Source organism: Episyrphus balteatus, chromosome 1 (genome assembly GCF_945859705.1).
Source record: "Episyrphus balteatus chromosome 1, idEpiBalt1.1, whole genome shotgun sequence".
In the NCBI taxonomy this organism is placed as follows: domain Eukaryota; kingdom Metazoa; phylum Arthropoda; class Insecta; order Diptera; family Syrphidae; genus Episyrphus; species Episyrphus balteatus.
The window spans coordinates 162,013,130-162,039,565 of record NC_079134.1 but is presented as its reverse complement, the minus strand read 5'-3'; the positions used below and the strand labels follow the sequence as shown (position 1 = coordinate 162,039,565).

At 28.8% G+C, this 26,436-nt stretch overlaps 4 protein-coding genes, 1 long non-coding RNA gene and 1 pseudogene across 5 annotated transcripts; 4 read left to right on the top strand and 2 right to left on the bottom strand.

Annotated features, from left to right (window-relative positions):
* Positions 1–1,796: 1,796 nt before the first annotated feature.
* On the top strand, positions 1,797–2,803 carry LOC129906069 (uncharacterized). Its single transcript, XR_008770714.1, has 3 exons — positions 1,797–2,363; positions 2,513–2,544; positions 2,643–2,803. It is a non-coding gene; the product is annotated as an uncharacterized LOC129906069 (long non-coding RNA).
* A 2,467-nt stretch (positions 2,804–5,270) lies between these two features.
* LOC129921326 (glutathione S-transferase 1-like) lies at positions 5,271–5,979 on the bottom strand. Its single transcript, XM_056003117.1, has one exon. It carries the CDS (start codon positions 5,946–5,948, stop codon positions 5,298–5,300), a length of 651 nt encoding a protein of 216 aa, XP_055859092.1. The 5' UTR covers positions 5,949–5,979; the 3' UTR covers positions 5,271–5,297.
* Positions 5,980–9,179: 3,200 nt separating this feature from the next.
* LOC129905349 (glutathione S-transferase 1-like) lies at positions 9,180–9,947 on the top strand. The gene has a single exon (XM_055980818.1). It carries the CDS (start codon positions 9,251–9,253, stop codon positions 9,905–9,907), a length of 657 nt encoding a protein of 218 aa, XP_055836793.1. The 5' UTR covers positions 9,180–9,250; the 3' UTR covers positions 9,908–9,947.
* Positions 9,948–10,138: 191 nt separating this feature from the next.
* Positions 10,139–14,954, bottom strand: LOC129911729 (uncharacterized; annotated as a pseudogene).
* Positions 14,955–15,102: 148 nt separating this feature from the next.
* LOC129907297 (putative gustatory receptor 28b) lies at positions 15,103–17,500 on the top strand. The gene is made up of 6 exons (XM_055983414.1): positions 15,103–15,551; positions 16,653–16,791; positions 16,851–16,960; positions 17,049–17,117; positions 17,183–17,272; positions 17,332–17,500. The coding sequence occupies exons 1-6, from the start codon at positions 15,294–15,296 to the stop codon at positions 17,461–17,463; spliced, it is 798 nt and encodes a 265-aa protein (XP_055839389.1). The 5' UTR covers positions 15,103–15,293; the 3' UTR covers positions 17,464–17,500.
* Positions 17,501–18,936: 1,436 nt separating this feature from the next.
* LOC129906200 (suppressor APC domain-containing protein 2) lies at positions 18,937–26,407 on the top strand. The gene is made up of 2 exons (XM_055981874.1): positions 18,937–20,537; positions 25,938–26,407. The coding sequence occupies exons 1-2, from the start codon at positions 19,500–19,502 to the stop codon at positions 26,328–26,330; spliced, it is 1,431 nt and encodes a 476-aa protein (XP_055837849.1). The 5' UTR covers positions 18,937–19,499; the 3' UTR covers positions 26,331–26,407.
* The last annotated feature ends 29 nt before the right edge of the window (positions 26,408–26,436 follow it).

The window sequence follows — 26,436 nt, the reverse complement described above, 5'->3', positions numbered from 1 at the left end:
TGATGCGGAAAGAGTATTATTTTATTTTATAAACAATTCAACTATTTTTCCCCGTAAACTACAAAAAACTTTGTTCGATAAACATATGGTTAAAATACAAAAGATTAAGCTTAGATCTGGGTTGAATTATAAAATTTAATTTTTTCTATCGATCTAATTTTAAGTGGTTCAGATTATAGCAATCACATTGATACAACTTCTGATGATATGCTTGTCATCATAATGCAGTTTTGAGTTTTGAAAATGCATTGCATATACGCTGTTATAACCACAGTTGGGTTCCAGCATTTCTTTTTTTCTTTTTGTATAAATTTTTGATGAATGAATGTAGTACCTAATACTTAACTTTCAAGAGTTTCCAGGTTCTTAACTTTTGATCCAGTGGATATATGATACAAAAAAATTGGTTTGAGAAATAAAAAACCCTACCTTGGAAAAAAGTCAATCAGCCTACAACCGATTTTGTTCAAATTTCGTGTTGTTAGCATTAAATTTAACAGCGACGAATACAAGGAGCAAAAAGACATGCGAACAGCAAGTGGAATCTTTATAAAATCAAGCAAATATATACATGGTTTTTTGCCCAGAAGTGCACAAAATTTCTTAATTTTTTTTACACAAAAAAATTTTAATAAGAATTCACATAAAATTAATCAGAAATCAATTAATTCTTAGCAGATAAACTTTAATTAAAAAAAATCTTATTAAAATGAAATGAAGTTCGTTTTGATTTTAACATAGTTTAAACGGATTGCATATATTTTTATAAGAAATCTCTTTATTTTAAGAAGATAAATCTAAGAAAAGCATCATTTTAATTTAAAGTGCTTTTTTTCTCTGTATACAGAAGCATTATGGAAAAGATAAGTTTTCTAAAAACCAAAATGGTTTAGTTTAAATAAATTCGTTTAAATAAAATTGTACTTTTAAGGGCCAGTTTTTCAATAGTCAGATAAACCTCATTTAGAGCTTATTCCTTGGAATAACCATTTTATATTCCTTCTTATATTCTTGTTTTTTGATATCCGACATTATCTATTTACCTAGCAACTCAAAGGACTTCAACAACTTTTTAACACTACTTTACTGCATACAAAATAATCTCTCTTATTTACTCACTGAAAAAAGTATTATTCTTAAAAACTATGAATCTCGTTCATAAACCAAAATTCATACATTTTTAAGAAAAATTCATTAAATTTAAGCACAAATTCTTAAAAAAAAAGTTTAGTTTTAAGAAAGATTCATAAAATTTAAGAATCAGTTTTCATAAAAATTTTCCTATGGAAAATATTTTTATGAACTTTTTTTAAGAACAAATACGAAGGTTTATGAATAAATTCATAAACTTCAAGCTTCAATTGGAAAGAATATTTTGCTGAATCTTAGAATCTGGACATAATTTTATGAATGAAATTTACTATTATTTTCCATTCAGTTGTATTTTGAGTTAAAATAATTTTTAAAATTGACTTTTTTCCCTTCTAAAATTGAAAAAAATTTATTTTCACAATTACATTTGTAAGAAGTTCATAAATTTTGTGTTTTTAAGTATTTTTTCTTAAAATGAATGTATTTTTTCTTAAACTGAATGTATTTTTTCATTAATCGATAAACAACGAATATTTTACCGTTATCCTGTATTTGGAATTAAGAACTTATTCTTAAAATTTAAGAATCTGTTCATACTTTTTATGATCGAAATTCATATTTTTCCAAAATTTAAGAATTAATTCATTAAATATTATGAAAGTATACATATAATTTATGAAAAATTTCTTACGTTGTGAGTTTTTAAGTATATTTTCTTAAAGTCTATGTATTTTTTCATCAATCTACAAAATAATAACTGTTGTTCTGGATCTATGCCTTAGAAAGATTTCTTTGAGGATTTAATTTAAAATCTGATATTCAAAGTCGACGGTCGTTGCCGAAACAAGCTATAAAAGTTTGTGAATAAAAGACAATATTTATTATAGTGTTAACCATTTTAACCACGTAGACAATTTTGAAGATTATAAGTATATTTCAACAGTGTAAAATATTGTTGGTTGCTGTTGCCTCTTTTCCATATACTCAGATAAGTATAAAAACATATAATGTTAAAAATTGCTTTCTTTTATTTATTAAATGTATTTTATTTCTTTTTGTTAGGTATACATAGGTGCATATTTAAAAAGTGAAAATCGTAATTTGATTTGTTTCTGAAATATGGTGGCACGTAGGTACGTAATCTTCAGCTTTGGACCGGCAAAAGTGGAAAAATCAACACAAAATAAAAACCATATTAAAGGCAGGCGATTCTCAACAAATCCTGTACACTTGAAATTGTCATTGCAAACTAAAGCAAAACATTGAATTTAGTAAGTGTTTCATTTTATTTTATTTCTCTAAATATTTAAATTTTGTTTTAACTTAATACTATCAACATTTCTCATAGGTACCTAAATTCTTTATATTTTTATCTTTCCCCAACTTATTCAATTTTGTATTGTTTTTTTTTTTTTTTCAGCTCCAGAGTCTAATGCTGCCGATTACAATAAGGTAAGAATAAGATAATTTAACCTTCTAGCTTTTTCGATTTTTTAAACCAAATACTACATATTCATTTTACTAATGCAAACTTTTTTCTATCTTTCCAGATGATGCATCCATTAAAAAAGTAAAATTAAGTTAAAAATTAAATTTATAGTGAAATGTATAGTGATAGTGATCAATAAAACATTTTTATAACGTTTAAACTTAATAATTTATTTTATTTTTACAGTTTCATTTCTTTGTTTTAGATTTTGGGTTGTTTTCTTTTGCTGTTTGTTTGATTGGAATACAATTTTTTTCAGGAACAAATTAAATACTTGGAATGGTAATGTATATTATATGCATCTATATAAATAAATGCATACATTTTAATGAAAAGTGTATTATATTTTATGAAAACAATCATAAAACTTTAAGAAAAATTCATAGTTTTTATGATTTTTTTCATAAAATTTAAGCAATATTTCATTCAATTTTTTACGGAGTTTATGAAAAAAATCATAAAATTTAAGAAATAATCTTAAAATGTAAGAAACTTTTCTTAAACTTTGTTCTTAAATTATAAGAAATAATTCTTAAATTGTATGAATTTTTCTTAAAATCTAAGAAACTTTTCTTAAACATTTTCAAAAATTTTCGAATTCGTGTATGAAAAGAATTCATAAAATTTAAGAACTTATTCTTAATTTTTAAGAAATATTCATTCCCTTATGAATTTGTTCATAAAAAGATTCTTAAATTTAATGAATTTTTACATTGGCTCATTTGCCATGAATTTTTACATTAATTTAATGTACAAATTCATTAATTTTATGTACCTTTTTGGTTCAGTGAAACAATGCATTATTTTGATTTATAATTTATTAAATTGACAAATTGAATGGTTTATTTTCAAAACATGATACATAAGTCCACTTTTTTCAAAATTCGTTTTTTTTAACTGAATATGTTCTTGGGGGATAACCTTCAAAATATGAAGCATCTACTCAGTCTATATTCGATTTTACAGCTAAGCGAAAAAAATTTTTATTGTCTATCCGATAGCTGTTTGAACGTGCCCATTGACTACACATAGAGAAGCTGACTACTGACTCAAAATCTTAAGTTGAAGGCGTCTTTCAAGTAAAATAACTACTCGAAACATTATATTCTATTCCCAAATGCAATTGTTTGATAGACTGAGGCTTTAAAAAAATTGTATATTAATTTTAAAACTAATTTCACATTCGTTTATTTTCAAAGTATGATAAGTCCAAAATCGTTTTTATTTTTTATCTTTTAAATAATCGGTCCAAAAAGTAAATACCAAACGATATTCTGTAGCTAGGTAAAAGTTCTACAAAATATATTTTTTATACATTTTGCTACACTGAACAAAAGGAAATAGAACGTTTTTTTCTTCTCCTGAAAAATTTGAAATCATGGACTTATCATGTTTTGAAAATAAATGATTCAATTAAGTACATTATAAGAATAACTAAAGGTGGTCTAAGTCTTAAGAGGACAGGAAGATCAAAACAACGTGTGATTTTTGAAAAAAAAAAAAACCGTTGCCTGCGACACCAAAATTTTATACTGATCAAAAACTCTCGGAATTCCAGAATGATTTTTGATTCAATAATTGCTTTTCATCTTCATATTATAGAGGATAATCTGTTGAAATTATATAATTATAAATGAAATACGTGATTAATACAAATATTTAGGTACCATTTAAAACCTTGGGTTGCACATGAACCCAAAAATGTGGTTTGTGACTTTTTTTCAGAAAAAATTTCTAAAAAATTATATTGTATCTAAAATCGTTTTGACGAAAAAAAATGCAAAAAACGTTTAGAAAAATAAATTGTATTCACTATCGTAAGAATGATAAAAAAAGTTATAAGCATTCAAACATGCCCTAAAGTTCGCGCGAACTCCCAATTGTAAACTAGCCTCTAGGGTACAATACAAAAATTTTATTAAAAGACCTTTCTTTGCATTTTATTTAGTGTCCCTTGAAATCTAATGGTTGTAATGAAAGAAATCAATTTGCAAACTTCGTTTGGAGATCAAAACCATCTAAAAATGTGTTTTCTAAATTACAAAAAAAAAATAGGTAAGTTTTTATTAATTTTGTTTAAGAGCTATTTGCTGAATCGAAACATAAATCATTTATGTTGAACATAAACTCTTATTCCCTACTTTTTCCTCTGCGTAAACTGTCACATAAGGATTTATGTAGAACTTAAATGCTTAAGTTTCGATTCAGCAAACGGGTCTAAGACTAATAATAAAATTAAACTAAAAAAAAGATTTAAACCTTAAACACTCTTTAAGCCTCAATTTATTCAAGCTTTTTTTTAAATTTTAAAAAAATTTAAAACTTACCATAAGAACTACTTGCGACCCAGTTCTGCATTTTTTTTATTGATATGTATTTAGCTTTCAAGAACATTTAGTTGCCATGAAAATATTGAAAGCACTTCAAAAATACGTAGAATAAACAGTTTTTGAGCACCACATTAAGACTTTGTGACAAAACAATATGATGAACTAAAATTCCATATTAAGAAAAACAATAAAATCAAATTTAATTATTAAGCTTTATTTCAGTACCAGTGCAGTTATACAAATTTAATTACTTATTGAATACCAAAATTGATTGTTAGAAACAATTAACTGATAAACATGAGGCGTGTCTTTTATCTTTGAATTGACTTCCTCTCAAACATTATCATAATGATTATAATTTGTATTTCCTGACATTTATATTTTTTTTACAACAATAACTTTTTTAAATTTCCATTCAAAAGCACAACTCCTTTTGCATTTGCCTCTTCATAATATGGCAATTTGGAAATCCTATTAATCCAAGCAACAACTTTAGGGTACTTAGCTGAATCAATTGGTGCAAGAAGATCAAAACTTGTAGCTGTTGACACAGCACTAAAATCCGCTATAGTTAAACTGTCACCAGCCAAATAATCATGTTCCAGAAAAGTCTCCAAGAAATCAAAAGCTTGATGAACTGCATCAATTTTTTCCTGTGGAACATTTTTGCAAATACCTGTCCAAATTGGAAAAGTAATATTTCTTAAACTTGGAAAGAAAACTCCAGAATCGAAATGAAGTCGTTGATCGACAATAGCACGCTTATGGAAATCCTTTGGATAAAGGTCATCATTTTTGCCATATTTCCTGACTAAGTAAGCTGCAATCGAATGACTGTCCCAGAGGAATTGTCCATCATCTTCAAGAACCGGTACAGTATGTTGAGGATTTTTCTTCAAAAATTCCTCTGTCAAATGTCCACCTTTGAAAAGATCAACTTCACGAAATTCATAATCGAGATTGAGGGCTTTAAGAGTCAGTAAAATAGCTCTAACTGGGGGACTAGCTTCGATGCCGTATAGAATAATTTTGCTCATTTTTTTAGTTGTGTTGCTGTTGAATGTTGACACTAAACTAAATTATTTTAATAAATAAGAAGATGACATGGGTTTGAATACTCTACGGTATATAAAATAAACTTTTAATTATATGGCACATTCCATCATTTTGAGTGTCTATTCAAAACGAGCTTTTTATTTTTTATTATTTTAATGTTGTTTTTTTCTTGTTATTGTATGCAAAAGCTTTTAAGTATTCGAAGCTAAAATTAATATGAAGTGTTTGCGAAAATTGTTTGGCTATATCACTTCTCATATTATTTTTGTTCAGTGTTTTTTTGCTTACTAATTTGATTGCTAACTTTTCAGTGAGAGAACCTTCTGAGCTTTTGAAATGAATTCTGTGAATAATTCAAAGAGTTTTATTAACAATTTTATGAATTGAAAACATTTTTGTTTACGGTATGGAGTAAAGCAACAAAACATTAAAACTTTTTTCAATTTTCTCAAAAAGTGTAACTTAAGAAAAAGTTACAAGACTTTGCCATCGACATTTAAGCATTCTGAATTTATTTGCCCTTAGTAATAGACCCGAATTTAGTGGAAGTTCGATTAAACAAAAAATAAAACATACATCTCATTTCCAAATTAAAAAAGTGCTATGATTTTAAAACCGACTTCTAAGTTAATTACCATTAATTTTTTAGTTAAAATCGAGTTTTGCTAAAGTTGGGTCTATTGCTAAGGGCCAATGATTTTAAGAGATTTATTATTTTTAATTTCATTTTTTATTTACGTTTCTATTCAAGCGGTCACTGTGGCGTATGAGTAACATTATGTTTTCGATTTGAAAACATTAATGTGTTAAATTATTTTTTTACTTTTTGTTAATCCTCAAAATAAAATACATAGAGATTAAGAGAGTATGAGATTCTAATATCTCTGAAGCTGATTTCTGCATTTTTTTAGAGCCTTACAAACTTGTAAACATGTGATGTAAAATAAATCAATACATAGGATGGATGATAATGTTTCGAAAAATCCTTTCTACTTAAATTTATGCAATGACAATGCAAAAAAATTAAAACGTGTGAACAGAAATGTATTGTTTACTTAACATAATAATTTATTATATGCATAGTCATTGGGTTGGGTAGTGCTTAAAATTCAAGTACCATGCAGTTTATTTGCCAGGAAATTTTAAAGACATTATCGCTTCCAGCTACTCATTAAGATATTAGAAGTATTAATAATTGCAATCACAGCCCTAAGTGCTACAATTTTACTGGCGTACAACTCATCAGTGCTCAAGGGTTAAAGTACAACAACTTTAATTGAAAGAAATTAAAAGAATAATACTTACATTGAATACAGAGTTCCAAACTATTTCCAATTCAATTTTGAAACCCTAAGTAGTCACTTTTACTACGGCAAAGTGGCATACATCTAAAAAACATGGTTTTGAGGAAAGAGCACAAAAATATAACTAAAAAGAACTCTATCTACCTGTGTTAGCAACATTTTAGTTTTCTTATTCCGAAAATCCTCGCATTCGATTTGTGATTCTTTGCGATACGTTCCAACAAAATTTTCCATTCCATTCTTTTGATCCAAGATCATAGCTTTTTGAGAAATAGCTTTGAGAGTTGCATATGAGGAGTTCAATATAATTCAATTGAAATTTCTGCATTATTTTGAACTTTGAGTAGCTTTTTCTCAGAGGAACTAAAGGAACTTTTGAAATAAATGTTTCACAGATCAATAGCTCTTATCTTTAGAATTCCTTTCTTTCATTCTATTTGATATAAAATCAAAGCCTTAATTTTTAAGATCTTAAAACATCCAACCTTAAGAGAAGTCCACTTGACCCATTATTATTCTGAACGCCTCATATATCATTTATTAATGTACATACATAACAATTTATCAAAAATTTCAAGCGCTGTTTTCGATAAAGTTTTAATAATTCAAAACAGCTTTATGGGAGGTACCTTTTTTAAAAAAGATATTTTTGAAACCAATTGATTTTAAGACTTTTACAATATCCAGCAACAGTAAAAAAAAAATAGAGAGCACTTCCTACTTCTTATGTTTAAGTTGCTTAGAATGTGAAAGTTTTATTATAATCTTTTATTAGTAAAAAGTAATTAGAACAGCTTACGAAATGATTTTGAGCTTCAAAATGCTAAAAGAATGAAACAATTGAAAAGGAAATGGGTTTTTCTTGTGACAAAACAGTTGTTTAATATTAAAAATATTTACACCGTATTTTTTTAATAATAAATGGCGAAGAAAAAAACACTCATACTCCACAGTGACTTTAAATCAGAATTATTAAAACACTGCTTCTACTATATAACACGTATATAATACATGAGTGTTTTTTTAAATAATATTTTAACAACTGGCATCTAACCTGAAGATAGTCCCTGTAACGAAAATTTTCAGATGCAAGGTATTTAGACTTATATCAACACCCCTTTTCTTTCAAATGTCTTGGAATAAAAGAAAATCGATCAAGTTTTGTAGGGTTTGAAGCTAAATTATAGAATCATATATAAAAAGTTGATCTCCAAATTTCATATATATACTTAGGGGAAGAAAACCTCCGAGCATTGCAAATATTCTATTGTCACGCTCTCTTTGGAATCAAGACGTAGGCTTCAGAAGCCCAGCGTTTGTTCCACCTTGACTTCAATTTTAAGAATTTTCTTAGACTAGAAAATGTAACTTTTAATTTATTTATCAAGTGTTAAGAATTGACTGAGAAAAAGAAATATAAAAGATTTCAACCCAATACAAAAATGCACAAATTTCAACGAAACTAATCTGATTGTTCTGTACCCGATTTTTTCGATTTTTTCTTTTCAAGAACTTATCGAGCCAAATTTGTTTCGACACGATATTTGTTTTCTACGGGCTAAAAGCAATCTACTGTAATCTGTTATCTTTTTCTATCATTTTTATGGCTTATGTTCTTCTAATAACCTCTATATTTATTTTTATCTACATTAATGCAAATAATTAATCTATATGGATCTAAAATGATGGTAATGTTCCAATATAACCTCAGATAGCTTCATATTCATGCATGCTTTCCACTCAAAGAACATTATTTTTAAACCCAATACAATTATCCATAAAGACTATTATTATCTTTCTTTAATGCAAAGATAAGATATACAATTTTTTTTATTGGTTTTAATAACGATGAAATTATATTTTGTTATCATTAAAGAATTAATGAAAAGAACTTGTTTAACGCCTTGCTTTTTCCAATTAGTTTATAGTATACTCGCACGGTTAAACAAGTCGTTTCTTAAGTAACAAAAAAAAAAAACATGGTTCTAAATTTATACGGTCTCGAACCAAGTCCAGCTTGTCGAACTGTTCTTTTAACTCTAAATGCTCTTGGTTGTGAATTTAAACTTAAAAAAATTCAACTAAAAAAATTCGAACAAAAAACCGAAGATTTTCGTAAAAAGAATCCATTGCAATTAATACCGGTACTAGAAGATGAAGGACAATATTTAGCTGATAGTCATGCAATATCAGCTTATTTAGTGCGAAAATATGCCAAAAATGATAGTTTATATCCAAAGGATTTCAAACAACGAGCATTGGTAGATCATCGTCTCTTTTTTGATTCGGGAGTATTATTTGCCAGTTTAAATGCCATCACTATTAAAGTATTCCAAGAAAACAATCCCATAATCCCAGAAGATAAGCAGAATGATGTCATCAGTGGATATGAATTTTTGGAAAAATTTCTAGAAAATTCAAATTATGTAGCAGGAGAGAATGTTACTATTGCAGATTTTAGCATTTTGGCTACTGTTTCCAGTTTAAATTATTTGGTACCAATTGATGGGAAAAAGTTTCCAAAAGTAATGCAATGGATGGAACTTATGACAAAGTTGCCTTATTACGAAAGAGGCAATGAGTTGGGATTAGCATTGTTTGCCAAGAAATGTGAGATTTTTTTGAAAAAAGAATAAAAGACTTAAAGCAGAAATAAAATTTTAAAAACTAAGAAAATTGTGTTTATATTTTTGGAAGAAGAATGGAATTTTTTACCATTCCATTATTCTTATTTCTCAAAATTTAGAATTTGTACCTAAGAAAAAAAGAGTGAACGAAGAATGGTCCTAAAACATCTTGAAAATTGACTATAGACTCTTCAATTTAATAAATAAAAAAACATTATTTTACAAATTTTTAACAATTTTTTATTTCATTGCATCAATCATTGGTTTTATTCTTTCAATCAATAATTTAAGACCCTCAACATTAGATTTTTCATATTGTGGCAGTTGTTTCATTAACTCCAACCATGCGCATAATTTCGGAGTTTTAGAAGAATCGATGGGAAGAATAAAATCCAAAGAAGTTACTGTAGGTAAGATACTAAAATCAGCAATAGTCAAATGATCACCGGCCAAATAAGCGCCACTTTCAAGAAATGTCTCCAAAAATCCGTATGCTTCTTCAATGTTCTTCATTTTTTGTTCAAATGTTTCACTAGTTGATCTTAGACCCTTTAAGCAACGGCCAAATAATATCCCTGATTCAAAATGAAGTCGCTGATCAACAACAGCTCGTTGAAAGAAATCCTTTGGATATAAAGAATCAGTTTGGCCAAATTTTCGAACTAAATATGAAATAATCGCATGACTATCAGAAATGCAATCACCATTATCTTCGAGCACTGGAACTGTGTGTTGGGGATTCTTCTTGAGAAACTCAGCAGTATTTTGTTCGCCATTTAGGACATCGACTTCAATGAATTCAAAATCCAGTCCTAATTCGTGAAGTGTGAAAAGAGTTGCACGAACTGGAGGTGATAAGAGTGTTCCGTATAGAATTAATTTGCTCATGGTTTAAAATATACTGTGTTTTTGACCGGAGTAAAGATGAAACGCTAAGGTATACAACTTGCAACTGATTGTCAGTTCATTAAACAAGCTATAGCTCGTTAATTAACAACTAATACTTGAAGATAAAAAAAAACATTAGAGCTTTAAGCTTTAGCAGGGAGATAATGGCGATTTAATTGTAGATATGAATTTTATTACTAAACAAATGATGATAAGGAAATAAGTCATAAAGTGTGGATAGTATATCATTAAATTTAATAAAAAAAAATAAAAATAATTAGAAAGGAACTGTCACAATGATTTAGTTATGAAATTAAAAGAAACTTGTAAATTTACTATCATGCGTTAATCAAGTTTGCTCAAATCACTCAGTGACATTTTTTTTTATGAATCAAATAAATTACTTTTGTCAAATGGAAATTCCACTTTAAACAAGTGGACATTAAATTTGTGCCCATCGTGATCCTGCTGTCCAGTCTTCGTGCGTTAAGTAAATGGTTTCAACTCCCATCTGACTTCGGTACATTGGAACTAAATTCCGATTTCAGAGTTTTGGTAGATCCTTCAATTTTTACTTGCGATACTAGGTACCTACTATAGGGCAAGTTTAGGGCTCGTAAAAAAAATCGAGTTCGAGATAACAATCGAGATAACAATCGTACAAATAGCAGCACCTCTGCCATTAGCTTTTTCATAATATGGCAACTTTGTCATCCTTTCAATCCAAGCGACAACTTTTGGAGTTCTTGTTGGATCAATTGGAGCCATTGCTTTGTATGTACTATGTACAGTTGAAAGAATTGGTCATACTGTCTCCAGCTACATAGTCATGTTCCAAAAATCTTTCCAAAAAATCCAAACCCTCATACATCGCATCAATTTTTTTCTTGGAGAGGCTACGACGCAGTGTTGCCGCAGGCTTTTTTAAAAAAAGTAACAAAATTTTTCAAAAAGCGTAACAAATGGGAAAAAAGCGTAACAAAATAAAAAAAAGTCATAAATCGAATCTTATCTTATTTGAAAGCTTATTATTACGAAGTCTACCAGGCTGCTGCAGCGAAAAAGAGGTGAAATAAAATAAACTAGTAGAATTTTGACTTTTCAAAAAGCAGAACGAAATTTTTAGTTTGAGCCTAATATGAATCCAAAACAAAACTTTATCAACGAAATCAAAATTTCAATATGCTTTCCGTTTTTCAGTACACAGCTGCAGAAAACAACTCCGGATTATAAGGAGAGTTTTCATGGCCCTTTTTTCTGTTATAAAAAACTGTGTTGACGGTTTGATTTTTGTATTTTTATTTTTTTTTTTGTTCAAAAACGTATTTTCTGATATTTTTTCTTGATTTTAATTTAATTTACAGAATTCTCGATGATATTTTTTCGTTATCATTTTCCCTTACGACTTTGCGGACTTAGAAAATTTAATTTTATTATTTTATTATTTTTAATTGTGCCATTTTTGTGTAGGATTTTTCGTTTCTCATCTAGGTTTTAATTAATGAAGTTAAAAAAAAACGTTCTACTGGAGTCGGAGGGGAACTATTTATTAGGTGTTATATCTTTCTGAAAAATAGCCCTGCATTTTAAACAGTTTTGTCTTTACAATTTATGAGAAGAATTTCTTGGCTAGAGCGTCTAGCCTAAAAATACAAATTTTATAATATTAACACATTAAATTTTCCCAACTCCATCCATTTTGTCCTTAGCAAATAAAAATAGGTATACAACAAATAGATTTAAAACGTTTTTACCATAAACAGATCATTGTTGCCTGCAAAATAGTGAAAGTTATTAGGTAAATTGTCGAAGAAAAAAGTGCTTCCGGTTGAAATTTTCAATCTATTTCAACGAAAAACAAACAAACTGAAAAAAAGTGTAACAAAACGGAATAAAAAGTAACATGGTAACAAAATTGTTAAATATTTCAAAAAAGTAACACTTTTGTTACACTTGTAACATTGTGGCAACATTGGCTACGAGCGTTCTGAAAAAATAATGGAACTGCAATATTTTTCATATTGATAAATAAAACTCCTGAATCAAAATGTAATCGTTGATCAACAATAGCACGTTTAAGAAAATCCTTCGGATAGAGATCATCATTTTGTCCATATTTGTTCACTAAATATGCTGCAATTGCATGACTGTCCCAAATAAATTGACCATTATCCTCCAAAGTTGGAACCGTATGTTGAGGATTTTTCTTGATGTATTCTTCACTTTTATTCTCACTATTTACTACATCAACTATTTTGAATTCATAATCTAAATTGAGGGCGTTTAGAGTGAGTAAAACAGCTCTAACCGGAGCACTTGCTTCGATACCATACAAAACTAGCTTTCCCAATTGAAAATAAAGACTGACTTAAAAACAAAGTTTCAATGAAATTCATTTTCATTCACTGGTTTTCAAAAAAAAAAATTTAAACTTTTTTTAAAAATCCAAAAATACTTTTTTTTATTTTTCTTTATTATTTTTACATACACTCCTTTTCATCAGAATAGGTACACAAAACACAATTTTTCAAATGTTCAGTATTCGTTTTTTCCTCACAGTGTAGGAAAAATAATAATTTTTTGATGTCAAGTCATTGTTTAAGATGTTAGCAGAATCAGCAGAAAAAATAATTCAAAACTTGTGGTTATTTTTCTTGTTTCTCTATGGCAAAGCATTTCACATCGAAAAACTGAGTAATTTTTTTGTTTCATCAGAATAGGTACACATAGAGAATGATGTGAACCAAGTTCTTCTTAAAAATGTATTTTACTTATTTTATTTTTTGTATAGTGACGTTATTATTCATAAAAAAATAACAAAACTGTCCAGGAATTGAATTGTTAAATCTTTTTATGCAATCAATCTGAATCTCTTTCCTAAATTGTTAAATGGTGGGTTAGGAAATATTTTTCTCTTAAAATCGAATATCACTAATTTGATCAGTACGGGCTCGCCATATAATTTTCAACAAGGTTCAGGGTTGTTTTCTATGTTAGATACTAAAGTACTTTCTAAATTTGCACTTCTTCCTAATATTTTACAGAGCATTTTTTGTGGTAGGAGGCGTGGTTCTCTTAAAAATTCAGAATACTGGTTCACAAATACTAGAGAATTAAGGAAAAGTTTCTTGAATATGCAATAACTGTGACCATTCTTCACGTTTGAAATTCATTATTTGTATTATCGTAGTAGATTATTTTCTTTCATGCCTTAACACTTTTTTTTTAACAATGAAGTTGGTCTCAAAATGGTTTCTCCTTTCGCAGAATGTTAAACTGATAGTTTAACTCACCAAGGACATCAAAATTAAATGTATTGATCTAAAAATAACAAGAAATACCACTCAACTTTTCATGTGGTAAAGGATTTCAAAAATCTCAAACGCATACAATTCTGTTCTTTGTGTAGTGATGGTGTCTTTTCAAAATTCAGCCATTTTAGAAGATTGGGACTAATGACCATTCTATTTACTGTACTAAAATTATAAATAACAACTGTTTTTCACTTTTATTCTTGTCGTTAATCCACCAAAACTGGTAGCACATGTAAAAATTTACTCTTCCTAGAGTGTTTTTTTGCATTTTTTTTTTACCACCATTCATTTTTCTAAATCCCAGAATGTTTGTATCTGAAGTCTGGATAGAGCATATTCACAATTCGTAATTTTTTTTTAATCATACCAGTACTGGTGGATCCTTTATTGTTTGTTTTTTTTCTTAAGGTGTTTTCGCCAAAATTTAGCGATTTTAATCCACCCATGTTTTTCAAAATGGTAGTATGATTATTAAAATAGACTTAGGAAAGTCCAGTTTTATGTTTAAATGGTAAATTTGCTCGAAATCCACAAAAACATTAAAGATAACAAGGGTGTACCTATTCTGATGAAGAAAAAAATAAGTTGATTTTTCCTCAAAAAATACTTTACAAGAAAAACAATGCGAAAGTTATGGTCCATTTTGAAATAATTTTAGCTGTTGCTTTTCCCAACATCTTAAACTTTCAAAAACCAATAAAACCTTGTTAGGTCACGCACCAATATTGGGGACAAACGATCAATGAACATTTGAAAAGTTGTGTACCTATTCTGATGAAAAGGAGTGTAGGTATATGCATAAATAAATCAATATGAATCGAATATTATTTTAGAATGCGCAACAAACCAATCATGATACAAATTTTATCACACTAAATGGCTTTATTGAGTTGAACTAAGTTTCATGTGACCTATAGGATGGTCTTCATCAATTAATTACCTTTCTGATAACAATTCACAAATGCAATTTAGACGATTTATTTTCTTGTATTCAATTTTTTAAATGGATGTTAACTTCTTTCGCACGCAATACAAAACGATTCAAATAACAAGAATTCAATATCCATTGGGAATAATAGACATAATGTATTTCTAAAAACTAATTACTACTTCTTTTTAATATGACTTCATTATTAGAATTTAAAGTTTTTAAAGTAGTCTTCAACATTAGTTTGCAATAAAAGTTTGCCAAAATGAGAACTAAAATAATTCCAGTGGATCCGTATTATCTTTATGATCCGAAAAAAGAATTTTCTGTTAAAATCGATGAGCGGTTGTCGACTTTTAAGAGAAGACAAGCTTTACTCAAGCTTAACCGCCCATCAAATAAGTTCATTGATACTCGTAAAAATAAAAAGTCAAGTTTTCAAAGGTTTTCAAAGAATTCCATTTTTGAAAAGGATATTGTTTCAAAAGATGATTTGCTCCCATTGATTGACAGTGCTATGAAGGTATATACAATTTTTATCGGAAGTAAGTAAAGTCTGTAAGTCAGGCAGTCTGTATATGAAGATACAGTCTAATCGCATGGTTCGATTCATTTCAGACTTGGTATGTAAAAGCTTTTTGAAGATTGTGCAGAGGGTACTTTGGAATAATGTTTTTAGAACCAAAAATAACGATGTCTGCCATTATTAGTTAAAAATTATTATTTGGTACCATTCAATTGATATATTCTCCAAATTTACTATTAAATATTCAATTTTGACTAATTTGGAGAATACTTTAATATAATTATAGTAAAGTATTAAAATAGTCACATACAACCATTTTCAACTTTTTAAAATAGTTATCCTGATTTAAAATATTTTTTCTCTGAGTGTACGATTTTGTTAAAAAAAATTAAAGTTAATTTTTAAACAACATCTCTCTTTTTAATTTTTTATTTTGATGAAGATATTTTTTTTTTTTTTTTTGAAAATCATTAGTTACTAACGGTATCTGCCATAGATCAGTTTTTTTATGTAATTTTTTAATATCTTCCAAACGACAGATTCAATCTCAACGACGATTTTTTGTATACGAAACCATTAATGTGTATAGTTTTAGTATAAAGCAAAAATAAAATTTTCAAGTTTTAAAACAATTTTGAATTTTATTTGTTTTGAAAAATTGAGTTTTCAAAAACAGGGCCTGATTTTTTTTCACTTTTGGTTTGCTACTAAGAGGTCATACCATAGTTTTGAAAAGTGCATTTTATGATTACACCATCATCATAATTGGGTTTTCAACACGAAGTCCTACTTCTTAGAAAAAAAAAACAGTTTGTCACACAGCTTTGACTTTCTGAACACTTAGAGGACTGTGCTTGATGAAAGACTCACTACTTGCCAAGCCAAGTCATCCAAAAGTGTGTAGATCATGGGTTCCAGTGATTTTAAAATAAGTTCGTTTTCTAAACAGATAATTCAACTGTTTTTAACCAGAAAGTTTAATTTCAGCTTAACTCTGCTAATATAATATATTTAACAATAAGAATAAGTATAAAAAAGTATACCTACTTTTTTGCAAAAAATAATTCGTTAATATTTTTTTACTATGTAAATTTCTAGTTGCAACAAAATGCGTTTGAGGCTGCCATGTTCACTAATCGATCCTATGATGTACAACTTGCTTTAATATTTCTTGAAGCCTTTATTTCAATTCTTTTTAACGTTTACTTTATGATTTCGGTTTTTGTTGCACCGGCAGGTAAGGATAACTTTTTTGTTTTTTTTTTTTTATTATTTTTCAATATTTTTTTAAAACAGCATTTAAACTACCTATGCAAGAAAGTATTGCATATCTAGCACAGCACCTGATTCAACCAAGCTTGAATATTTTGGTTGTTGTCTTGGGATTTTCGCTATTAAAACATGTTGTAAGTGAGAATATTATATTTAATATTTAATTAATAATAGTATAAAATTTAAAAAAATATTTTAATTTTTTTTTTTTTTAAATTATAGTTCCGAAAAACTCAACAAATAGTTAACAAAATTATAATACACTCTAAAGACAAAGAAATTAGAGAAAGAGTATGTTTTTAGGACATAAATTAAAAAAAAATATGTTTTTTTCACTTAAGAATTTTTCTTTATAGTTTTCACAGTTTTCACAACAAATGCAAGTTAATAATCCAGAATTTTCTGTCTTAGGATTTTTTCCATTAGACGGATCAGTTATATTTTCTGTAAGTTTTCAAATAATTATTTTAAAAATATATTCAATATTATCTTATTAATATTTTAGATTATATCTGCCACTACTACATATTTGATAATTTTGATACAAGCTCTTGGAGGTGAAAGCGAAGTTATTCCAGCTCTTTCATCATTTACAAATAAAGGCAACGAAAGTTCAAAAATTTACCAAAACAAATAAACTTAGTTAAAAATCAAAAACTATTTTAATACTTATTGCAAAAGATTAATTTTTTTTTCTTTATTATAATAATAAAAGTCAAGTAAAACTGTTAAAACGTTTTATAAACTTGATGTAAGCTTTAGTGATATTACTTACATATTTTTCAAAACTAGTTTGAAAAAAAAAAAAAAAAAATAATAAAGGGTCACATTTTCTGCTTTTACACATTTTAAATGGAAATATGTTTTTTTTTTTCTTAATTTTTAATTTACAAATTTAGTTTTTTTTTAATTCGATTTTATTTCATAAAATTGAAGCTTTGAAAAAAAGTGCGCACTTTTTTTCACTATCAAAACATTTTTGTTATCATTTACAGAATTTTTGAGTAAAGATTTCTGGTATTTTCTTTACAGAAAAAGCTTTTAAAGTATCTCCCCAATTATTATTAAGAATTATGTCCATACAGAATTTTTTATTCAGATACAGAATTTTGGTCATACAGAATTTTGACATAAAGAATAACGAACCGTTCCCTATTTTTAACTTAATTGTAAGTATGAAATTAACAAAAATATAACATAAAACTTGCTTTTAAAACTTGTTTAGAAAAAAAAATTTAAAATAATTAGAGACGTTTTTTTAAGGTTATGCCTATAAATTTTTCAAAAAATCATCATTTTTCAAACAAATCTATTTATGTACGTAATAAAAAAATAATCTTTCAAAATAAATATTTTTCTCAAAATAAAAAAAATGGCTTTTTTTTAATTTTGTTCTTAATTTTAATAATAAATAAAAATATTGATTACAAAACGTTTTTACAAAAATTTTTTTGTTGAAATCAGTTATTTTGAAGTTGGAAAAAGTTCCAAACCAGAAATAACCAAATATATCTCCGGTTGAGAATTATGAGGCACCTCCATTAAACATACAACCCTATAATTCTCAATCAGAAATAATGTAGGTAACTGAAATCAGAAGCTTCAGTATTTTTTGAGGGAGAGTGAAAATTTTTCAAAGTTCAAATCACCTCAACTGCAATGCGTTTCGCCCAAGTAGTACCACAAAGAAGGCTAATCAGATAAATAAAAATAAAAGTAATTTTCATCATTATTTTTTCTTTTGTTTATGAAAAACATCTTTAAAGAAAACGAAGGGTCATCAACCCCTTATTCTTCAATCTTTCCGCATACTTCTTTATCTGTCTACCATCAGACAATTCAAACTTGCATAAGAATATTTTCTTTCCAAATAAGATATCTTCTTCTCTACATCTTGTAGATAATATTCTTTAACTCCCTGTGAAATTCCCAAAACATAGTCCTTTTAATTTGAATAAAATTCAATTAATTATGCAAATTTCCTCTACCATCCACTTGTTTCTTCTATTATAAAACAGCTGCCTGCTTTCAGGCTTACCTACAATTCGCATTATTTATGCTTAAGTTGAGTCCCTTTAAAGTCATAATACACTACCCAAGTAGTGCCTTTGGACCAAACTACCTGTCTCTTATTGTGGAAAGACCGGTTCTTAAAGTTGTAATTCACCATCAAGCAACGCGCATACAAAACTGCTGCATGACGGTTTAGGTTTACCCAAAGCCAAACCAATGCTCGCTGCTCACTCTCAATAGTGTTCTTCATCATCTCGGTTCAGCATTATTGGTGTTTATTATTTTTATCTCACCTTTCGCTTTGGGTTTGTCTCGTCGTCGCCCATACACTTCCTATTCCAAGGTGTTCTCTTTTAAGTGCATTTCTGTCATAAACAAATTTATTTGTTTACTTTGTTTCTCATCCGGAACTGTATTATTGCGATCCAAACAAAGAATTCGGTTATTTCCATAATTCGCAAATTAATTCTTTATAAAGAACTTCCTAAACTCTTGAGAGAGCTCTTAGCTATTCAAAATAGTATCTTTTTGTTTGTGTCTTTATCTTTACATAACATCCATTGACACGCACACGGAGGTAGAGAGAGGCAAGGTCTCCTATCTCTGTAAATTCGTGTGCACCAAGCAAACTGTGTTGATGCTGGTTGCACGACGACAACGATGATGCATCGACAGAGTACTCAAGTTCTTGGAGTCTCAAATGTATTAAACTCAAATAATTGCGGTGCAAGTGCTGCTGCAGCAGAGAATCCAACTGACCTTAAGGGCCATTACCCTTTGGAGACGCTACCAAAACAGTTTGTGGTGTCGATGAAGAAACTCTTCGATATATTGGACGATCAGAGAACTGGTTATGTGAAATTTTCTGATATACAAAAAGGATGGCAGGACGATGGATGCAAAGGGTTGCCGCGGGGTGTGATTGAAAGTTTGCGCAAAGTCACTCCAACAAGTGGTCTCTTGTCTTTCGATAGATTTTGCGCGGGATTGAAGATTTGCTTGTTGCAAAATCAACAAGTGGACATATCGAATGCTGTTCGGTCGGATAAGCCACCAAGGCCTCCATCGGCACCGTTGTTGGATATTGAAAATCCGGTTCCTAATGCTCAATGGTCGAATACGAATTGTAATACGGCAACAGTTCGTCCGAATAATATAATATCCAATCAAAGAGCATTGAGCTTGCCTCAGTTGAGTCCTGAAATTGAATTGGATATTATGACTGATACAGAATTGGCTGCGAGGGATATTTATAGTAGTCCCCCTCCTCCACCGAAACCTCCACGTAGTGCTATGACGGCAAATAATGCAAATGCCATAGATAAAGCTGAGATTCGTCATGCTTTACAGAATTGGCAAATGGGAATTCTAATGAATGAAATGGATTCGAAAGATAAAAGGAAATCATTTCAGGTGCTGAGGGGTACTGCAGATGGTGGTTCGTCGACAACGCCAGATAGTGGGGCACAATCAATACCGAATGGTGGTTATCAGAAGAAACGAAGGGAACCTCGACGACACACTTTACAAAATGGTATTGACTATAATATGCTGAAGAGGATGAAGCAATTCGAGGAGGAACGTGATGTATTGCTTCAAGGACTGGCAGCTGTTGAGAAAGCTCGAGAATGGTATTTGCAACAGATATCCAATGCTCAGGAAAAGATCAAGTATTTGGGGAGAATGGGATCTCATGTGGTAAGTGGAAATAAGAAAAAGTTAAAAAGTTCAATTTTTGAAATAGAATTGTTTACTATTTAAAATATATATAATAGGGGAAGGTGGCGGACAGTGAGACACCTTTTTTTCAAATTTGTATATCTTAGAATGTTTTCAAGATAGCTTAACAAAACTTTGAAGACAGTTTAAGACACATTTTATCTTAATGTTGCAAAAAATCTTGTAGTTAAAGAATGAATGAGAGCATCACATTGGACTAAAATGTAGAAAAAGTCAAAACGTCTCACTGTTTGCAAGGGTTGCGATCAGTGAGACATTCTTAGATGAAAAATAAATTTACGAAAATGTCAAATAATTAGGTAATTGACAAGTACATAATTAATTAATTTATGTTACTTTAACCCATTTTTTCAAATAAAAATAACAAAAAGCCCAAAAAAAATGAAAGAAAAAACACTTCGAAATTATATTGAAGTCATGCTAAAATAATAAATTTTTTTTTAAATTTATATGTCTCACTGTTTGCTTTTTAAAAAATCTATGTCTCACTGTTTGCTTTTACAAAATGTCTCACTGTTTACTTTTTGTCATTTTTCGGAAAAATATAAAATTAGAAAAAACGAGAAGGAATTCTAATTACATGATATTTTTTTATGAAAGAACATATAAATATAATACATATGTAAAAAAAGTTCTGTATACTAACCAGATTTTTTTGTGTTATACACTCCTTTTATAACACTCCAAAAACTACTTTCACCTGATTTTGGTTGATATTTTACGGTGTAGGAAAATGGACAGCTTTAATTTAGTCGGGACAAAATTAAAAGACGCAGACGGGGAAATAAACGTTTTGACCCAAACTAGCGTTACTGTGCTTATTTTCAGAAAAGAGAAAAATGGATTGTCTCACTGTTTGCACTGTCTCACTGTTCGCACCTTTCCCCTATATAAAAATTATATAAATTTCTGTTTACCAACCACAAAAACCACAAATGTGTTGAGGTGGCGCAGTGCGTAGTGTATTGGCCTATGAACTCGCTTGGTCTAGGTTCAATACTCAAGTGTGACGGAAAAAGTTTTTCAAATTAAATGAAAAAATTACTAGACTAGAAAAAGGGTCTGATGATCGGATTTGGTATCCGTGAAACAGTATTGTAACTCTAGCCATAAACACTTGGTGGTAGCACCCCTTCAAGATGTTGTTGTTGTTCAAAGATCATAAAAAGTCAATTATTTTTTATCTCCTAGCTAAAAATACAGGGAAATACTGGTATATCTCAAATTCTATTTGCCAAAAGAGATATTTTTATTTAATCCGAGATCAATAGTCTAGGAAAGCTTTAGGTAGGATTTGAAAAAATGGAACTCGAGTTAAAAATCAGACTTAAGATTACGTTATGCCCTGAGGGGAATTTGAACAAAAATTAATGGCCATATCACCAAAATGGAAATTTGTTTTAAACGGCTCTAACGGTTGGGGTTAAATAAAATACATAGAATGTGGCAAAATGTGGTACTTTAGAAATTTTTTAAACTGTTATTAACAGTACAGTACTTGAAAATTTTGTACAAAACGTTTTATACTATAGTTAAGATTAAAAAATTTCAAAAAATTAATTTTTCGATATTGATATTTTTATATGTGCCGATAAATATTTCTTTTTAATGGTATACCAATTTTTAATTTTTTTTTTCTTAATTATGAAAAATTTTATATAAAAAAAATTATTTAAAAAAACGATTCTAAGGATTTTCTATTTTATTAGTTTATTTATTTGATCATAAATATTATACGTTATATTTGTATTGATGTTTGGGCTTTAATGATCAATTTGGTAGATGCAATTAATTAAATAAAAAAATTAATTCATAGGTATTTCTATTTTGTTTATTAAAAAAAATTCTCTGTTATACAAGAATTTAAATGGCATTCTTCGTTTGGAGATCAAAACCATTTCAAAAAAATATTTTTTGTAACTTTAAACCAAATTTTATATTATTTTTTAAGTTTTTTTCTTAAAAAATTTCTTTTTTGAATTTTTAAAAAGCTTGAACATTCCAAGCTACTTTTAAAATAAGAGCAGGTACGAGTCGTGTCTCGTGTTCTTTTATAAATTGCACACACGCACAATTACGAATAAAAATATGATATTTTGCCAGTATCCATTTGCTTCGAGAGATCAAAATTTTGCTTCAAATGGAAATCGACATTAGTGTTTAACGCCTTAACGGTGGGATTTTTCACTCCTGATTTAGTTTGTACTTTTATTTACTTTTATTTAAGCATGGAAGCAGCAAATGCAACGATTAAACTTGATTTCTAATTATTCAGGACAAAGTTTAAAAAAAAATTGGTTACAAAAAAAAAGTCAAAGGTTTTGAAAATATTTTAAGGCAATTGTATTATTTTTATACATTATTTGCGTACAGAATTGATAGGCCTTACATAAAAGCTGACCGGCTTAAGACGTTAACTCAAACGAAACAAAATGTAAAAATTTAAGTTCTTCATAAAACCTTATGTAACTGCAGAAAAAAAATTGGAGTTTACGTTCAACTTGGATATTTAAGTATAGTTTTATCATGGCCCTTAGTTTAGTAAAATTATTTCAATTTACTCTATTGCGTAAAAATGGAATTTGTGCAAAAAAAGTGTTTATTCAAAATGAAATGAGAATTTATAAAAAAAAAAAGTGAGTTTGTTCATGCCGTTCTTCGGTCTATGCGTACAGCCTAACCGAGCGGTCGAGATCTATTCAAAGTTTGGTACAGAACTCCAAGTTTTTTTTTATTAATTTCGTTTGAAACGAAAACCATCGATATAACATTTTTTAATATTGCAATTTAATCTATGTCCAAAGTAATTTCTACGAACTAGAAATTTAAAAAAAATCATAAAATTTGATTTTTAAAAAATAACTTCTTAAATTAATTTTACCTTCAAAACATGTATTATGTACCTACTTTATACTTAATTTATTTTGTTAAGATTAAATGCATCTCAATAAAAAAAATCGTTAACGATAAAAAAAAATAAAAAATTGGTACTTTAATATACAGTACCTGGGTGACCGAGCTTTGCTCGGTATCCTTTCACTTTCAGTGAAAAAATTCAAATGTAAACAACAATTTTTTGGAGTGGGTTTGAGTTTGCAATGACCAGTTTTTTCGCGGGTTACAAAACACCACATTCCCACTTTATAATCCAGTTTATTTAAGTTTGAATATACGATCAGCAATGAATAGAAGGGTAACAGGAATCTGCATTATCGAAAATGCTTACAGCAATGAGATCTCTTTTTGTTCAAACTTTAATTTTCGGGCCAGAAAGTTTTGGATGGTGAATATAAAGTTAAGCTTTTTTTCAAGTTTAGCCTTGTATGAAGAAATACTATTTTTATCCCTGTTTTTTTTTCTGTATCAGTGGATGCTTTACTCCTTTCTTTTTTTTACTTAGGTATACAGGGTGTCCCAAAAGTAGTGGATCAAACGAAATATGCTGATTGGGGAACTTAAGGGCTCTCAGAATTTGGAACCTTGTTCATCCCGAATCCTTACGGTTTTCGATTTAATGCAATTCTTGTGAAATTACGAAAAATCCCTACTTGGCAACAGTATTCTGCTTCCTGCGGCCATTAATCAATAATCGCAAAATATTACAATTTTAGTTCAAGAAAACAGGGTTTTTCAGAACAAAAAACAACCAGCGATCTAACTGCAACTTTGGAAACTTTTATACTTTTTTGAAAACTACAATAAGAGGGCAACTTTTAAAAATAATAAACCATTCTCACACCGAAAAATTTTTTTTGCGGTGTTGGTCGCAAATAAAAGTTAGAAAAAGATTTTTTATAAAACTTGAAACTGTTAGTTAATTTGCAGCGAAATGGCGTATGGAATAAAAAATATTTTGATTAATTAATTGTTCCTAATTATTTGACAATGTCGTAAAAGAATTTTAAAAAACAAAATCAATAATGGGCGCAAGAAGCAAAGTACTGTTGCCAAGTAGGGATTTTTCGAAATTTCACAAGAATTGCATTAAATCGAAAACCGTAAGGGTTTGGGATGAACAAGTTACCAAATTCTCTTAAGTTCACCAATTAGCATATTTCGTTTGATCCATTACTTTTGGGACACTAGGTCAACGGTGTTGCTTTTTGTGAGTTATTTTATTTTTATACGTTAACAATAGTCGCATTAAAACGAAAAAAAAACGTAAAGCAAAGATAATTAGTGATACCAAATCAACAAATTACTTAAAAGTTTCAATACATGATCAAAAAAGTCATGATCTAAAAAATTTTGTTTAGTTATTGTAACAAAAAGAAAAAGAACAATGCGTAACACATGGAACCATCCTTCAAAAATTTATTGAAATCGTTGAATCTGTCTCCGCTAAAAAAAAAAACTAATATAAGAGAAAATACTTCCAAAATGTTGTATTTACCTAGAGGACCAAACCCTCCAAATTTCATCGAAATCTTTAAAGTTGTTACCAAAAAAAAAAATTCTATGTTTAAAAAGTGGGCTTGGTAGTGGTCGGATTTTTCCAAAAAAAAACTTCCAAAACTTTTTACTTTCTTAGATAAACAAACCCTGAAAATTTCATCGAAATCGTGAGCCGTTTCCGAAAAAAACTTTTATGTTAAAAAAGTGGGCGTGGCAGTGGGCGGATTTTTCAAAAAAAAAAACTTCCAAAACTTTTTAATCGCTTATACAAACAAACCCTGAAAATTTCATCGAAATCGTTAGAGCCGTTCCCGAAAAAACTTATATGTTAAAAAAGTGGGCGTGGCAGTGGGCGGATTTTTCCAAAAATACTTCCAAAACTTTTTACTCGCTTAGATGAACAAACCCTGAAAATTTCATCGAAATCGTTAGAGCCGTTTCCGAGATCCCAATTTTATATATATTTATATATATATAAACAATTTTAGCTCGTTTAAAGTTATAAGATACCTACCAAGCTTTTCAAAAATTTATTTTTCAAAATAAATATGTTTAAATAATTATTAATTAGTTTGGAAAAAAAGTCAGTTTTTCAATAACGGTCTTTTTAGAAAGTCCGTACATATCATTTTCAAAAACAAGTTGCTCATTTTTTTTCAAGTTTGTAGTTTTTTTTACGAAATCTCAACTTTTTCAAAATTGGTAAATCTATATAATTTATTTATATTTTTACAAGAAAACAAAATTGCATCTTTATTTAAATGATGTATCATATTGAGAAGATCCAAAAGAGGTTCATAGAGAAAACTCTGCGCTAGTTTAAACTACTTTATATACATCCATTCGTATGAATGGAAAGTATGAATTAAGTTCGTTTTTCGAACCCCATTATAGCTCAAAAAAAAAAAAATTGTGATAGATATTTTGAATCTTTTCTAAATCTATGTTTTATTTTTTCTCTAGGAACAATGGTCTGAGGTACATCAAGAGAGATTGGACTTTCAACGTGCCAGAGTTTTAGAGATAAATCGTCATCTCTCAACTCTAGCTGAGACTTGGGAACGTGGTGGCTTTCCAACTCACATTAATCTTGCCATACGCCCCACAAATCATCAAGGACTACTCCAACCGGTCGACCGTCTTCGCCAACAGAATCGCAATCTAACCAACGAAGTTAATCAAAAGACCGATCGAATTGCAATGTTAGAACGAGAGAAACAAACACTTATTCGAGAGTTGCTGGAATTACAAAAACGCAACCCAAATCGAGGAGGAGGATTGATAAGTGTTGTCTCTCAAGGATCTCAAAATTGCATGAGTTCATCTGGCCTTGTCGATGCCGATGTTGTTTATTGATTGAGATTGAGAACAACTTTTGTGCTATTTTGTGCCGTAAAACGCTTTTTTTATAATATAAATAAAATAAATTTTTTTTAAATTTTGTTCAAAACAAAAAACTTAT